General features: G+C 50.9%; 2 protein-coding genes across 2 annotated transcripts; one reads left to right on the forward strand and one right to left on the reverse strand.

Annotated features, from left to right (window-relative positions):
* Positions 1-267: 267 nt before the first annotated feature.
* Positions 268-8,118, reverse strand: AP4B1 (adaptor related protein complex 4 subunit beta 1). Its single transcript, XM_061363078.1, has 10 exons — positions 7,984-8,118; positions 7,675-7,899; positions 6,795-6,925; positions 5,979-6,126; positions 4,646-5,142; positions 3,975-4,058; positions 2,457-2,560; positions 2,050-2,257; positions 1,463-1,747; positions 268-1,194 (listed from the first exon to the last, which is right to left on the reverse strand). The coding sequence occupies exons 1-10, from the start codon at positions 8,094-8,096 to the stop codon at positions 767-769; spliced, it is 2,223 nt and encodes a 740-aa protein (XP_061219062.1). The 5' UTR covers positions 8,097-8,118; the 3' UTR covers positions 268-766.
* Positions 8,119-8,182: 64 nt separating this feature from the next.
* DCLRE1B (DNA cross-link repair 1B) lies at positions 8,183-10,261 on the forward strand. Its single transcript, XM_061363079.1, has 4 exons — positions 8,183-8,446; positions 8,516-8,663; positions 8,731-8,910; positions 8,987-10,261. The coding sequence occupies exons 1-4, from the start codon at positions 8,258-8,260 to the stop codon at positions 9,844-9,846; spliced, it is 1,377 nt and encodes a 458-aa protein (XP_061219063.1). The 5' UTR covers positions 8,183-8,257; the 3' UTR covers positions 9,847-10,261.
* The last annotated feature ends 3,718 nt before the right edge of the window (positions 10,262-13,979 follow it).

A 13,979-nucleotide genomic window follows, 5' to 3' on the forward strand; every position in this document is an offset into this window, starting at 1 on the left:
AGGACCAACAGCTCAGCAACGTGGCCAAAGGGATGTAGGCTGCAACACTCATGCTGCATTCACTCACATGAACACATCATACAAGACCTGCACAGTGTGTTTTCTCAGTCACCCTGGCCACAGGGAGCTGAGGGGGGAACTTCAGACAGGGTGATTCATGACTCCAGCAACACATTTCAATGAGAAAATACACTTCTTTCTCTTGGAAAATAGGTGCATTTCTTGAGGCCAATGTACTTTGTCCACCCATCTCTTGACACTCAGAGCAATAGTCACAGGTAGGGAAGCTACTATTGAACTCCCATGGAAAGGGAGCCAAGAACTCAATACTTCTTTCTTCACGGCACTGTTCCTCTTAACGCGAGATCAGGACCGTATCCTGGAGTCTCAGAACTCTTTTCTTGAGTCATTTATGATTCTCAAGAAAAAAACCTCTCCAAAACACATCCCTGAACCTTGCTCGTCTCTGGCTCCATCAGCCAAGTCAGTGCCTTGTGACAAGCACCGCAGACACCACTTCTGTGACTCAGACCAGGCTCACGAATGCATCACCTTGTCCCTTCCCCACCCCAGAGGGAGGACAGACCCTTCCCCCTGCTCCACTGCACTGACCCCCTCACCACACGTGTTGTCCCAGCCCAGGAAAGGGCAGCAAACGCTCTCACAGCTTTAAAGTGCAAACCCAGCATCAAGTATGGCAAATAAAGGCAGAGAAATAATCTTTTCCCATGCCCTGAGCAAGCATCCAGCTAGGAGCAGGGACCAGTCAGGACTCCAGCCCAGCAACTGTCCCCATGACTGTCTTTAATGCTGAAATAAAGGCCTGCATTGCCTCTGGCTTTGCCTCACTCTGCTTCACTGAAACCTGCATCTCCGAATCTGCTCCCTCGAGCAAGAGCTCTGTTAGGAAGAGGCAGCCTGTGTCATCCTGAGCACTGAGATAAGCTTTCCATGGCTGGACACCAGCTTTGCTCATAGCAATAGTCTGGATGTGGACAACGTGAAGAGCTGTCTGTATGGTATCTGGATGAACCGCCCCACACCAGGGCAGAGAAAGGTGCCAGTCTGTATCCAAGCTCAGCCAGGTCTTCTCAAACTGTTCTGCAGTCAGGTACACATCAGGAACTAAGGTCAGGCTGCCTGTATCAGGATGGACCTTGAGGACTTCTTTATTCTCTTCAGAAATCAGTGCCTCTGAAATGAAACCATAAATACATGAGATGCAGCATCCAAGATGCAGCTCCCAATTTAACATCTTATGGAGCCACCAAGGTGGCTGGGATCACAGCAGCTGCCTCCAGCAGCATCCCCTGGCCCAGTGAGGTGGTGATCAGCCACACATTGCACAGGATAGTCAGAACGCTAAGTCAGCATTCTCAAAGCACTATGATCTTCTTCCAAATAGTAAACCCACACGAGAACATCTACAAGTGGAAACCAGATCCCACATGGAGTGAGTTACCTGTGTCTCTGTTGCTGGAGTCAATATGAGGAGAACAAGTGTAAGAGGGTTCTGCTGGCTGGTGAGCAGTGATAAGTGCCCAGCGTTCTCTGCCATAAACTGGTGCAAGAGTATTAAACTCTGAAGCCCATGCATTCACAGGTTGCACAGTTTTATCTTCCAGAAGCCCCAGAGAGGGATCAGACTTGGGGCTGCACAGGACCCGTTTCACTTGCTCCACACCAGACTCCAACAGGCGATAGTAGAACAATCCACGGTCTCGTACGGCCATATCCGTCTCCTCCTCTGGGAATCAGAGAGATATAATTTATGGGGAACTCTATCATCCAGATTTTCCTGAAGAACTAACCTTTAATCATTAAAAATGGACTCTTAGGGATACAGTGTAAGCCTGCTGCACTCATCAACCAGACACCTAGGGGCCAAGCAGAAGCCTAAGGCATAAAGCCACTTTCCCCTGCCATCCAGCACGGTGTCCTCACAACTAGGATACTGACACACAGCATCCATGCACTGAGAACACAGCCAAACCAGGTCCCAAACAGCCTGTACTATAGCTTCAGGGAAAGAGAATGAAGGGAACCCACCTATGCAGAAGTAGAGCAGCCTCCCTAGCGTGTCCTGACACTCAGCAGGACGGGACAGGAAGAGGCGCACCAGCGCTGTCAGAAGCTCCATCTTCACTGCTGGAAACATCTCTGATTTCACATTCTCCACAAAGTCCTCTAAAACATAGGGGGCATTTGGTACTTTCTCACCGTGGGTGCCCAGGAGCCAGATCAACGCTTGCTTGCCCTGAAGGAACCACACAGAAAAACCCCAGCAAATAGGTGCTGTGCACCAGAAAGCCAGAGTTGACCTCAAACAAACAGACTTGAGAATACATCTTCTGAAGGGTTCTGATCTTTGCCCACCAATCTTAAGCCCAAAGGAGGAAGAGTCATTGTCCACCCATGCTCAAGAGCTAGCAGCCCAGGGCACAAAGCCACCTTACCTCACTGTCCTGGATGGTGTCCTCACAGCCAGGCAGTGCCCGACACACTGCATCCGTGCACTGGGGACACAGCCAAACCAGGTCCCGAAAAGCCCGTATGACTGCTGCAATGAGACAAAATGCACAGCGTTCCCCAGGAGTTAGAGAGCCACTAAGGAAATAGATTCCACAAACACCCATTCAAGAGACTTTGCAAATCTCAGTTAGGGAGGTCAGTGCCTTGCTTGTGATGATTTGAGACACCCGTCAAAGCCCCACGATGCTGTGTTTGTCAGAGCAAAGGTGCACCAAAGTCTGAAATAAAGCCCTGAAACTTCAGACTGTTCCTCTGGCTGCTGGAAACAACCTCTTTTCTGGACATTCCCAGCCTTTAAAAAGACACTGACTCACAATGATTCAGACAAACAAGGTCAGAATGACAAAACTAACCCCAATTCAAAACAAGTCTTTTGATGAGCTTTAGGTTAGAACTGTAGAGGCTCTGGTGCCCAGTCACAGAAGCAGCAGCAGCTTCTGAGCCCTAATTCAAGAGCTGAGTGAAAGCATGTGGTTTTTCAAAACTGAAAACAGGACCATTTAAAAGAGAGGGCTGAAACAGCAATGATAAAGTTAAATCCGAGGGCAGCAGAAGAAAAAGAGATGCCTTGGTACAACTGAATCAGACTATGGAGTATTGTGTGCAGTTCTGGTGTCCTCAACATAAAAAGGACATGGAGCTGTTGGAACAAGTCCAGAGGAGGCCACGAGGATGCTCAGGGGCTGGAGCACCTCCTGTATGGAGACAGGCTGAGAAAGTTGGGGCTGTTCAGCCTGGAGAAGCTGCGTGGAGACCTCAGAGCAGCTTCCAGTGTCTGAAGGGGGCCTGTAGGGATGCTGGGGATGGACTCTTCATTAGGGACTGTAGTGACAGGACAAGGGGTAATGGGTTAAAACTGAAACAGGGGAAGTTTAGATTGGATCTAAGGAAGAAGCTCTTTAATGTAAGGCTGGTGAGGCACTGGAATGGGTTGCCCAGGGAGGTTGTGAACGCTATATCCCTGGCAGTGTTCAAGGCCAGGTTGGACAGAGCCTTGGGTGCCATGGTTTAGTGTGAGGTGTCCCTGCCCATGGCAGGGGGTTGGAACTGGATGATCTTAAGGTCCTTTCCAAACCAGACTATTCTATGGGTCTATGAGGGACAGAAATCACAAGGATTTAAAAGATCTATTCATCATCTTAGCCCTCAAGCAGTCACTAAAATGCCTCTGAGTGAGTCCCTCACTCCCCATGTCAGTAGGTGGCAGCCAGAAAGGAGCCTCCCCATCAGCCCATGAACACAGCAATGACCCCCTTCACCATAAAGAGTAGTTCCTAAAGGAAGGAAAAACTACAGTGTCCGGTCACACCAGACATCCTCAGCTGCACCAGGAACACACCAATTAAAAGCCAAACGCCTTTGAAAGCCTCGAGTTTGGGATCACAAGCCCCAGCAACACCATTCCTGAAAGCATCAGCCAGGCAAACTGTGCAGATGATTACCTGAAGTGACATGTTCCTGCTGAAGCCTCAGGAGCTCTGTCAGAATCCCCACACACTGTTCTGTGTATGTCCTAGCAATATTGCCTGCAGAGACACCAAAGGCCATCAAATTCCACCTTTCAGAGTGAAATAGGAACCATGAGCCCAACTCTTCATCACAAACTCACTTTAAAGCAACAGGCTTTCTCTTTTTGCCTACAGCTTCTGAAAGTGGAGTCCAACAAGCTTGCTCTCCACACAAGGGATATGTTCCTTTTTCTGAAGCCATGCCCCAGAACTCTGAAGTTTTCTTAAATGTAACATAAGAAAGGATTTTAGCATCTATGGCTTTCTCCTTATGAATACTACAGAAACTCCCCAGTTTTAAAGCTTACACAACCGAAACTAAAGTACCCCAAATCATCTTACCTCTGCCCCCATCACAACTCAAAGAACAAGCAGTTATTAGAGCAGCTCCTCCACTCACTACACAGTTTCATTCAACACCATAAGACTGATTAATAAGATGAAATGCACCGTTTCTTTAGAGTACCTTAAATATCAGAGCACAGATATCTGAACAAGGTTCAAGGACATGATGAAACAGTTCAATGGTAGGACACTCAGCAGAGACCAGCCCACCTTAAAGTTCTAGGGCTGCAGCTGCTCCTAAGGCAGGACACAGCTCTTACCTATGGCAAAGATTGCCCCTTGGGCAAGCTCTATCGATACGTCAGTGCAGTAGCTCTTCAGCTCCTCCAGCACTTGCTGTACGTTTTCATCATTCACCAGCTCACACAACACATCCATCTTCTGGCATTTGATGTAGTGGGGCTCTGAATACGAACAGAAGAACTTCTTGTAGTGGCTGCTGAAATGGCCAGGAAGGCTCCGAAGGATCTGACGCACGTGGCACAGTGCGGTGAAGCAGAGCTCTCTGCTCTCAGAGGTGCAGGCAGACAGCAGCGGGCCCTTCACCCTCACCAGAACATCCGTCTGCACGTGTGGGTACTCCCTGGCCAGCACGAGGAAGAGCTTGGTGGCTGCCATCACAACGCTGGGGCTGCTGCTTTTGAGACAGCCATCCAGTAAATTGAGTATGTCAAAGAGCTCCTCCTCAGTGCGGGGCTTGTAGCGCAGCAGGAAGGTGAGCACCTCGCTCTGCCCCCACTGATCCAGATCTGCCATCCTGCCGAGAGAACAAACACAGTTTGCAGGAGCCAAGAAGCACAGAGATCTGCACTGCACAGAGCAGAGGCCTGAGCTCCTTACAGTGTCTGTTCCAAGCCAAACGCTGTGCTTCAGAAGTAGGTACCACGATTTTCTCTCAAGAGAACCAGTTGATGCAGATTAGGATCACTCATGGACACTTTTGCTGGTACTCTAAGCTAGACAGCAACACTGACAAGAACCCTGGGCAGAGCAATACTGCTCTTCTGCCAGATCATGCACAATTCCCATGGCAGGGGGGTTGGAACTGGATGATCTTCAGGTCCTTTCCAACCCTAACTATTCTGTAATTCCATAATTACCTGCAGAAAAGTTAATCTCTTCAGCAGTGGATAAGTTATGCATCTTTCAAAGGATTGGGAGAGACACAGAACATATCTGTGTACTGTTACCAAACAACCAGATTAAGTCGCCCAAAGAAGTGGTAATACATGCTCCATCCCTGGCAGTGTTCAAGGCCAGGCTGGACAGAGCCTGGGGCATCCCTGCCTATGGCAGGGTTGGAACTAGATGATCTTAAGCTCCTTTCCAACCCTAAGCATTGTATGATTCTATTAACCTACAGTTCAAAACCAAACCAGCAAACCTGAAGCAAAGACTCCCTGGAAAAGCAAGGCAGCTCAGATTTGTCTTCAAACCTTAGCAAAAACCTGTTTAGTTTCTCTTAGGATGGGCACTTCCCTCTTTGGGTGCCTGACTCTGCCCTTCAAGTTCTGACAGGAGCTCTGCTAGCATACAAAAAGCAAGAATAAGACTGAAGCTTCCAGCACCATCTTAAGAGCAAAGAAAACCAACCTGTTGAGAAGATGATGAGCAATGGGTTTGTTGATGACAACTCCTCCTTCCTTCTTCAAGATCTCTTCTAATGCCCTCAGACAATTCACGACTACAATAGGATCCGGGTCGCGAAGCAAACTGTACAGCTCATTCACCAAAGCACCATCTGCAAAGCAGCAGAGGTCCTTCCATCAGATTCTGTTGTCATGCTGCAATTCCATCACTATCTATAGGCATTTAGCAATAACAAACAATACAGCTTGAACTGGGAGAAGCAGCCAACAAAAACTTCCAGCTCTGCAGTAACGCCTGCAACCACTTCTCCCTGAAGGGCTGTGGACGTGGGAATGGTGCCCAGCCCATCAGAGACACTGGAAATGGCCACGGAATCATGGAACCATAGAATCAAACAGGTTGGAAAAGACCTTTAAGATCAAGTCCAACCATTACCCCAGGACTGCCAAGTCCATTGCTAAAGCATATCTCTGAGGACCTCATCTACATGTTTTGTGAACAGTTCCAGGGATGCTGATTCCACCAGTTTCCTGGGATGGAAAGGATGATGGATAGCACCCACGCATGGCAGGAGGCCCCGGAAAAGGAGGTACGAAAGAGGCACTCCAACAAAGAGCCTCACAGTGCTTGGTGCTCCATTACCAGTGCAATCTGCACTGACAGCCTGCTTATCATCCTTCCTCCCCCCAATCCCTCTATTGTACCACTACCACAACCCAGCGACAGCGAGCCCAACACAGGCCTGCACAACCCCCAGGTCCCATGGGTCACCCCCTCCTCCTGGCAAGCTCCCCACTGCAGAGCCCTGACCCCACTCACCCACTTCGCAGTCCCCCTGCAGCTTGAGCATCTTGGCACAGCCCAGCACCGCCACTCTCCGCACGTAGGAGGCTTTATCCCGCAGGCCGCTCAGGAGGGGCTGCTGCAGGTACTCCTGGATGCCGGGCATCCTGCGGGTGGGAGGGAGGGCATCACAGTGGGACACTGATATGCAGATAGACTCCACAACTCGTTAGAGTTGTAAAGCAGGCATGCTTTATTCAGCACTGAGGTGCATGGGGATTGCTCCTCCAAAAGCATGAGCACCTTTCCTTTGCCACTCAGTTCATTTATATTACATATAATGATTACCGAAACATGGGACGTTTCACGCCTAATACATATGCAGAACCTATTCCTGTCTAGTATTATAATTAGTTTTCTGGCATTACTCCCATTGGTGCGCCTGCCAGTGCCTCCTGGTGGTGGTCGTTAGGGGGCTGTGAGGATGAAGGCCTGTAGTTCCTCTTCATCACCACGAGTAACCTCTTGCTTTCATGCAGACTCAATGGGGTTTTGGCTCCTATCCAAACCTCAGGTTTGGTACAAGCCGGTTTTATGTATCTTAAAGCAGAAACTTGTCACGTTTGCAAATGTCGTTACTCTGGCTATCTTCTCTTCCTTTTCTTTCTATGGGTACTGTTTAAACAAGAATGCCTTCAGTGTTAAGTTATGAATCTGACCTACTACAATTCTGCCTCGCAGCTGTAACTCCTGGAATTCTGCTTCACCATTCTAGCAACTTTGTCTCCTACGGTTCTGCTTCACCAGGCACAGCGACTGCTTCAGCAAGCAGGCACAATGTTAACCCTTTACTTCCCGGTATCAACACGCTCCCCCTCCGCATCACGGCCACCCCCCCTGCTCCCTCTCAAGGTACCTGAGGCCGCACATGCTGCGGAGGGCGAGCCCCCGGACAGCGGGGCTGGGGTGGGCGCAGTCCTTGCGCAGGGTGTTGATCGCCAGCAGCGCCAGCTGCGGCTGCCGCGGGGCCTGCGCCCGCACGTACAGCGACACCAGCTTCTTCTGCACCACGTCCGGTACCGCGCTGGCCTTCACCATCTCCGGGAACAGCCCCGACACGTCCACGCCCTGCGCCATGTGCCTGCGGCGGAGACACGGCTCAGCGCGGGCCGCCCTCCCGACCGGATTAACCCCACCGGATAACCCTCCCCGCCGCCGGCCCTACCGGATAACCCGCAGGACGGCGTTGCGGTACCGCATCCGATCCGCTTGTACGTGCGGATTGGACAGCGCCCGCCGCAGCTCCCGCACCACCTCCTCGCCGCCCAGGTACGGCATGGCCCGGCTCTGGCTCCCGCTCCGAGCCCCGCTCCAGGCCCCGCTCCGCCTCAGCACCGCCCCGCGCTGCGCACGCACCTCCCGCCCCGCCCCATCGCCCTCCGCGCCTGCGCGGCTCCGCCCACCCGAATTCGGCGGGAAGCGGGGGTCTCGCTCCCGCCATGAGCGGGACGGTGATCCCCGGGACGCCCATCGCCGTGGACTTCTGGAGCGTGCGCAGGGCCGGTGGCGCCCGCCTCTTCTTCCTCTCGCACCTGCACTCGGACCACACCGTGGGGCTCTCCAGCACCTGGAACCGGCCCCTGTACTGCTCGCCGCTCACCGCCCGCCTCTTGCACCGCCGCCTGCAGGTATGTGCGCCCCGGCCCGGCCCTCGCCGCCCTGCATGGGCCTTTCCCCTCATCCCCTGCTCCCCGCAGGTGCCGGCGTGCTGGATCCGTCCCCTCGAGATGGGTCAGAGCCATGTCCTGGGCGAGGAGGTGACAGTGACCCTGCTCGACTCCAATCACTGCCCTGGCTCTGTCATGTTCCTCTTCGAGGGTGCCTTCGGCACCATCCTCTACACAGGTACGGGGCAACCCCCTGCGGCCCTGGCAGCGGCCCCCGGCCCATCCTGACAGCCCTGTCCTTGCAGGGGACTTCCGCTACAGCAGTGCCATGCAGGGCGAGCCGGTGCTGAGAGGCCGCCACATTGACCGCCTGTACCTGGACAACACCCACTGCAACCCGCAGCGGAACCTGCCCTCGCGGCAGCACGCCACGCACCAGGCCGCATGCATCATCCGCAAGCACCCGCAGCACCAAGTCGTTATCGGTGAGCGCTGCCTCCCGCTGCGGTGCACTCGCCTTCCCCCCCGTCCCCGGTGCGATGCTCATGGCTTTCCTTGCAGGTGTGTACAGCCTGGGCAAGGAGATGCTGCTGGTGGACCTGGCGGTGGAGTTCAGCACCTGGGTGGTGGTGAGCCCCTGGCGCCTGGAGCAGATGCGGCTGCTGGAGCTGCCCGATGTGTTCACCGCGGAGGAGGGCGCCGGCTGGATCCGTGCTGTGGATGTCGCTGAGATCCGCTGGGATACCCTCGTCAGCTGGAACACGCTGCACCCTACCATCGCCATCCTCCCTACCGGCAGGCCCGTGAAGGTCACGCATCCCAACATCCACCCCATTCCGTACTCGGATCACTCGTCCTTTTCAGAGCTGTGCGAGTTTGTGAAGTGGCTGAAACCTTGCTCGGTCATCCCAATTGTGAAGGGCGGCATGTGCCAGGCTTACTTTCAGGAATACCTGAGTTCTGCCCCCCAGGTACTTCCTGACCTCAAAGTCCTAAAACCTGTGCAGGAATCTGTACAGCAGCAAAGCAGAAGGAATAGGCAGGAACCCAAGTGTCTCTTGAAGAGAGCTGTGTGGCATTCTGTGCCCAGAGGAGTTGTTTATGAGTCCCTAGAGAAATACCCTGAGAAATCTGAAGAGTTCAGAGGTTTTGAGGTTCCTCAGCAGAACTGCTGTGAGTCCGCTTGCTGCTTGACTGAAGATTGCACTTGTCATACGGGCAAGGAGAAGGGGAAGGAAGAGCAGAGTGGAGAACAGTCAGGAGGAGCCAGCGCAGCTAGCACTGTCAGCCAGGCGCCTGTTTCTGATGAGCACTTTTCAGCTGGACTTGCAGAGCAGTATTTGCTCACTCCCCTGAATGTCCTAAAGCAGAACTCCTCACAGAAATTTGACAAGCTGGTGGAAGACTTCTTTAGGAGGTGAGAAGCACTTTGAAAAACTGTGACACTTGCCAGTGCCAATGCGTTCTATGCATTCGAAGGCACAGGCTCAGGTTTCCCATCAGGAGATACGAGCTGTGCACTTGAGGCTCTTTACATCTCATTAGATGACAAGGAGGAAACTAGGATGGGTTTGTGGGCATTAGTGTTTTAAAGTGATGTCTTTTTCTATCTGCTTGCATCTGTTGGGTCTCCACACTACACTTGAGCAGTGCAGCCCTGCAGTGGGTGTGCCTTGTCTCCACTTTTTGCAGTGACTTACCTGTTTCTGATGGCAAAAGATGCTGCCAGGTGGAGTCAAGCTGAGCTGCTGAGGGTAGAAGCTGCCTGCAGCTGGAACAGTGCGGTTGGAATGTGTGAAAGAAGCGAGTAGAGCGAATCTGAGAGCCCCACAGATTTTATATTGACTGGTTCATTTCAAGATGGAATTACAAATATTAAGGTATTACCAATATTATTATATGTTATTACAAGGTACTGTTAAGGTATTACAGATATTAATATTAAGGTATATTTTTAAAATGGCTCTTCAAAAAAATCTAGAAAATGAAGTGCCTCTAAGTATATTGATCTACTTCCTATTTATTAATCTACTCATACCTCCAGACAGCACTGGTTTTGCATCCAGGCAGCTGCAGCTGGACCCAGTTCTGCTCTCCTGAGAGCACCATCTTAACGGTAACAGTCAGGTCAATGGTTGGGAAAACCAGAAATTGTCTGGGTTCTTGTGTTCTGGACTTTCTGGAATGGGTCACTGCGTCCCCTGCAGCTTGAAGTCTGAGTTCTGCTTGACTGCAAAGAGCTTCTGGTAACTGCTAGAGTTCCATTAGGGCCACTGCCTTCCCATCCGCTGCCTCCTCTTACACATTTGCAGTGGCAAATGGGAAGGAAGATAATGGAACGTCTGCTTAGTGGTGTAAAGTGCTCAGCCTTAGCAGCACTGTTTGGAAATAATACTGTGGCTGAACAGCACAAGTGGCTCTGTTAGAGGTCAAGCTCTTTCCTGCTCCAGATCAGCTGCAGAGAGCCACAGCCCAACACAGGCAGAGAAGTGTCAGTGGTGGGACCAGGCAGCGGTACCGCTGTGGAGCCTGAACACTGTATTGTCAGTGCCAAACCACACCAGCAATGTTATAAATTGGCTCCCTGTGTGGTCAAGGCAGCAACACAGGAGTACAAATGGTCACTAAGCACTTTCCTAGAGCAACAAACCAGCTCGGGATTCAGCCTCTTCTGGTCTCCATTTTGTTACTTTAAACACAAAGCGTTTCATGTGATCCTGCCCAGGATCAGTCTGTTCTGAATGTAGTGCCCTGTGAGGTCTTTCTAAAAGCAGTCAGCTTAGGTGGATGGAATTCCCTGAATTGAAACAGAAAAGCAAGTGTTTGCTCTTTGAGTAAAGCCAGAGCTTGTGAAAAGCAGAGATGCCTCAGATGCAGCAGTCACGTGTTAAAAACAAGGCTGTCCTGAACACTAATCATGGGAACAGCCAGTGTGGGTATGTTTGGAAAGCTGTTTGGCAAACATCCTTCCTACCTCCCGGCCCTGTGCCTTCCCAGGCACTGCAGCTTGCATCACTGTATGAGCAGCAGTGCCTCTGCTGGGGCTGCCTGTTGCTGTGGTGGGGACTTCAGAGGTGACTGAGCAGTGTTCTGGGAAACACACTTCCAAAGGGGTAGTAAGGGCAGCTCCAGCCTCTTGCTGTGCTCTGTAAGGTCCTGTTCCTCAGAGGTTTCTGTATGGATAATCTAAACTCACTGCAGCGCTGCATCACGTCAGTGTGAGTGGAGACACAAGCATCTTTTGTAACATCTGAGACTGCCAGGGAAATAGTTGTGCTGTGCTGGTAGTGGTTTGTCTGCTGCTGGCTGCCTTAGAGATGCAGGCTGGTGTTTAAACGTTGTCCAGAATTAAGTGACTCAGTTGACAGGCAGGTGAGGGAAGCAGTGCCTGAACTCCCAGATTCCATGTCCTGCTCTCTGGTGCAGCCTCTCCACTGCTTAGAAGGAATGCTTGCCTTCTGAGTCACTGCTCCATTTAGGTATGTTGCAAATGACCTCTGGGAACTGATGCATTTTACTGCTGATGTTTGGTGGCATCCAGTCGTTCCTCTTTTATTCTTATCAATTGTTCTTACCATATGTTTATTTGAGGAAATGAAGTAGAGCATCTCCTGGTGAACCTCTGGGCAAATGGAGTTGTAAGTGGTGATTCTTTGCAGAGTTAACTCTGATCTTTAGATCACACAAAAGGAAAACTGCAGACTGGGATGTGCCCCCCATTTCTGAACACTCAGTTACAACTGTAGAAGAAACGCTGGCTTCTGTTACTGGAGCTTAAAAGGTAACTCTTGCCCCTTCAGAAAGAAGTTATTTAAATCACATAGCACCAAGGAAACCTAAATCTCTTCATGGTTTTAAAAGGCAATAGAAGCAGGAGAGACTTCACCAACAGCATATTGGAGATCTTTGCCTTAGCAGAGGAGGTGCTTGGGGCATTTTAAGTGTGTCACACATTTCCTTCTCTTGGGTGTTAAAGTACTACTTTTGTGTATTACCCTAAAATCCTAGGGAATATCCCTTGTGGGGATAAGTGGCATTGCTGAGCTGAGAATCTTTTGACTTCCCCAAAGTTCCCTGGTAGTAAATAGCTGGCCTCTTAGCGGCCTTGTTCTGCTCATGCTTGCCTCCAGTTTCCCTCTGTTCCTACCACCAGCCTAGCCCACAGGGGAGTGTTAGTGCAGCTGGGAGCTGGAGTATCATGTACAACAAGGTCTGAACATGCTGTTTCTGGATGCACAGGGCTCTGTCAACACTGATGCCACAGGTGTGTTTTGCTCACAACACTGACAATGAGAAGCTGTAGCCAAATATTAGCTTGGCTGTGGGGTATCGAAGGGCCACATGCTTGGAAACTTATATTTATCCTAGCAGGAGAAAGAAAAACATGGTGCTGAGACCAAAGCCCTCCCAAATCTATACACGCAGAGTGTGCTGGAGCAGCTTATCTCTGTTCCACAGTTGGGACCAAGCCCCAGTGGGATGAAACAACCCACCCAGTGCCTCCAGAAGAGCTAGGAACGAGCTGAGTTCCTTTTGGCAAGTTTTCAGCACTGTGTTAACAAGCTGTGATCAAATGCTGGAGTGTCATGAAGGCAGTGCAGACTCCTATCTCTGGGAACAGGGCTCCCTGCTGAGCTGCCACACAGCTGCCTGTGAAAGTCCAGTCACTATACCCTGGAACAGCTCAGTTTGCTCTAGCTTCTCTAAAACAGAGTGGAGAACCATGACTGGTGTCCCATCCTTCTTCAGCCTTAGAGTTCACTCTAAGCCTGGAGAAAAGGCAGCCAGAGAAACGCATTCCCCATGTGGGACTAAAATCTTCCTTTAGCAGATAGTAAGAGGGGTGAGCAGGCAGTACGAATGGTGCTTTACTGGAGGAAGAAACGGATCATATTATTTCCTGAATCTTAAATGCCCCCAGACACATTCTTTTATGTAGGATTTTACACAGAAGAGCAATACTGGCCTGCTCACAATTCACTGCTGGCAGCTTGTCTCACTGTCCACTGCAGTGTTGCTTGGCACCCTGAGTCCTGGCTGCAGTTATTGCTGCTCAGCATTCTCTCGTGGAGAAAAGTTGCACTGGAGTTTCTGCAAAGCAGAAAATCTTAACCCTTCCTCCGTAAACTTTCTCCCTCTCTAGGGGATCTGATATTGTAGAGGGGCCCCAGGACCATGGGTGCTTTCATGGGGCTCATGCTGCTTTCAGGAGTCTCGGGGGACCAGTTTCCTTCTGTGTTTTGGAAAGCTCAGAACAGTCAGTACTTCTGTTCTTAGGTTTTGATGTGTAGCAGGTGTTACTTGGTAGTTGTAAAGATGAATGTGGGACCATCTCTGATCAATGTGCTCTCTGCTTAGTGCCAGAACACAGCACTTCTTGTCCAAGGACTGAGACCCATCACATCCTCAGGGAAGTCGTGCTATTAAATGCCTTGGGACACATCTTTCACCTGTGCCTCTTCACTCCCACCTCTGCCTACAACAATCTAACCATAGCAAACAGTGGATTGTGAGATCAGAGTATTTAGATTTTTATTGTTCTGATTGCATGTGC

The sequence above is a fragment of the Neopsephotus bourkii genome, unplaced genomic scaffold (genome assembly GCF_033783945.1).
Source record: "Neopsephotus bourkii isolate Nb327-2 ecotype Australia unplaced genomic scaffold, CSIRO-AGI_Nbou_v1 NB_1139, whole genome shotgun sequence".
Taxonomy (NCBI): domain Eukaryota; kingdom Metazoa; phylum Chordata; class Aves; order Psittaciformes; family Psittacidae; genus Neopsephotus; species Neopsephotus bourkii.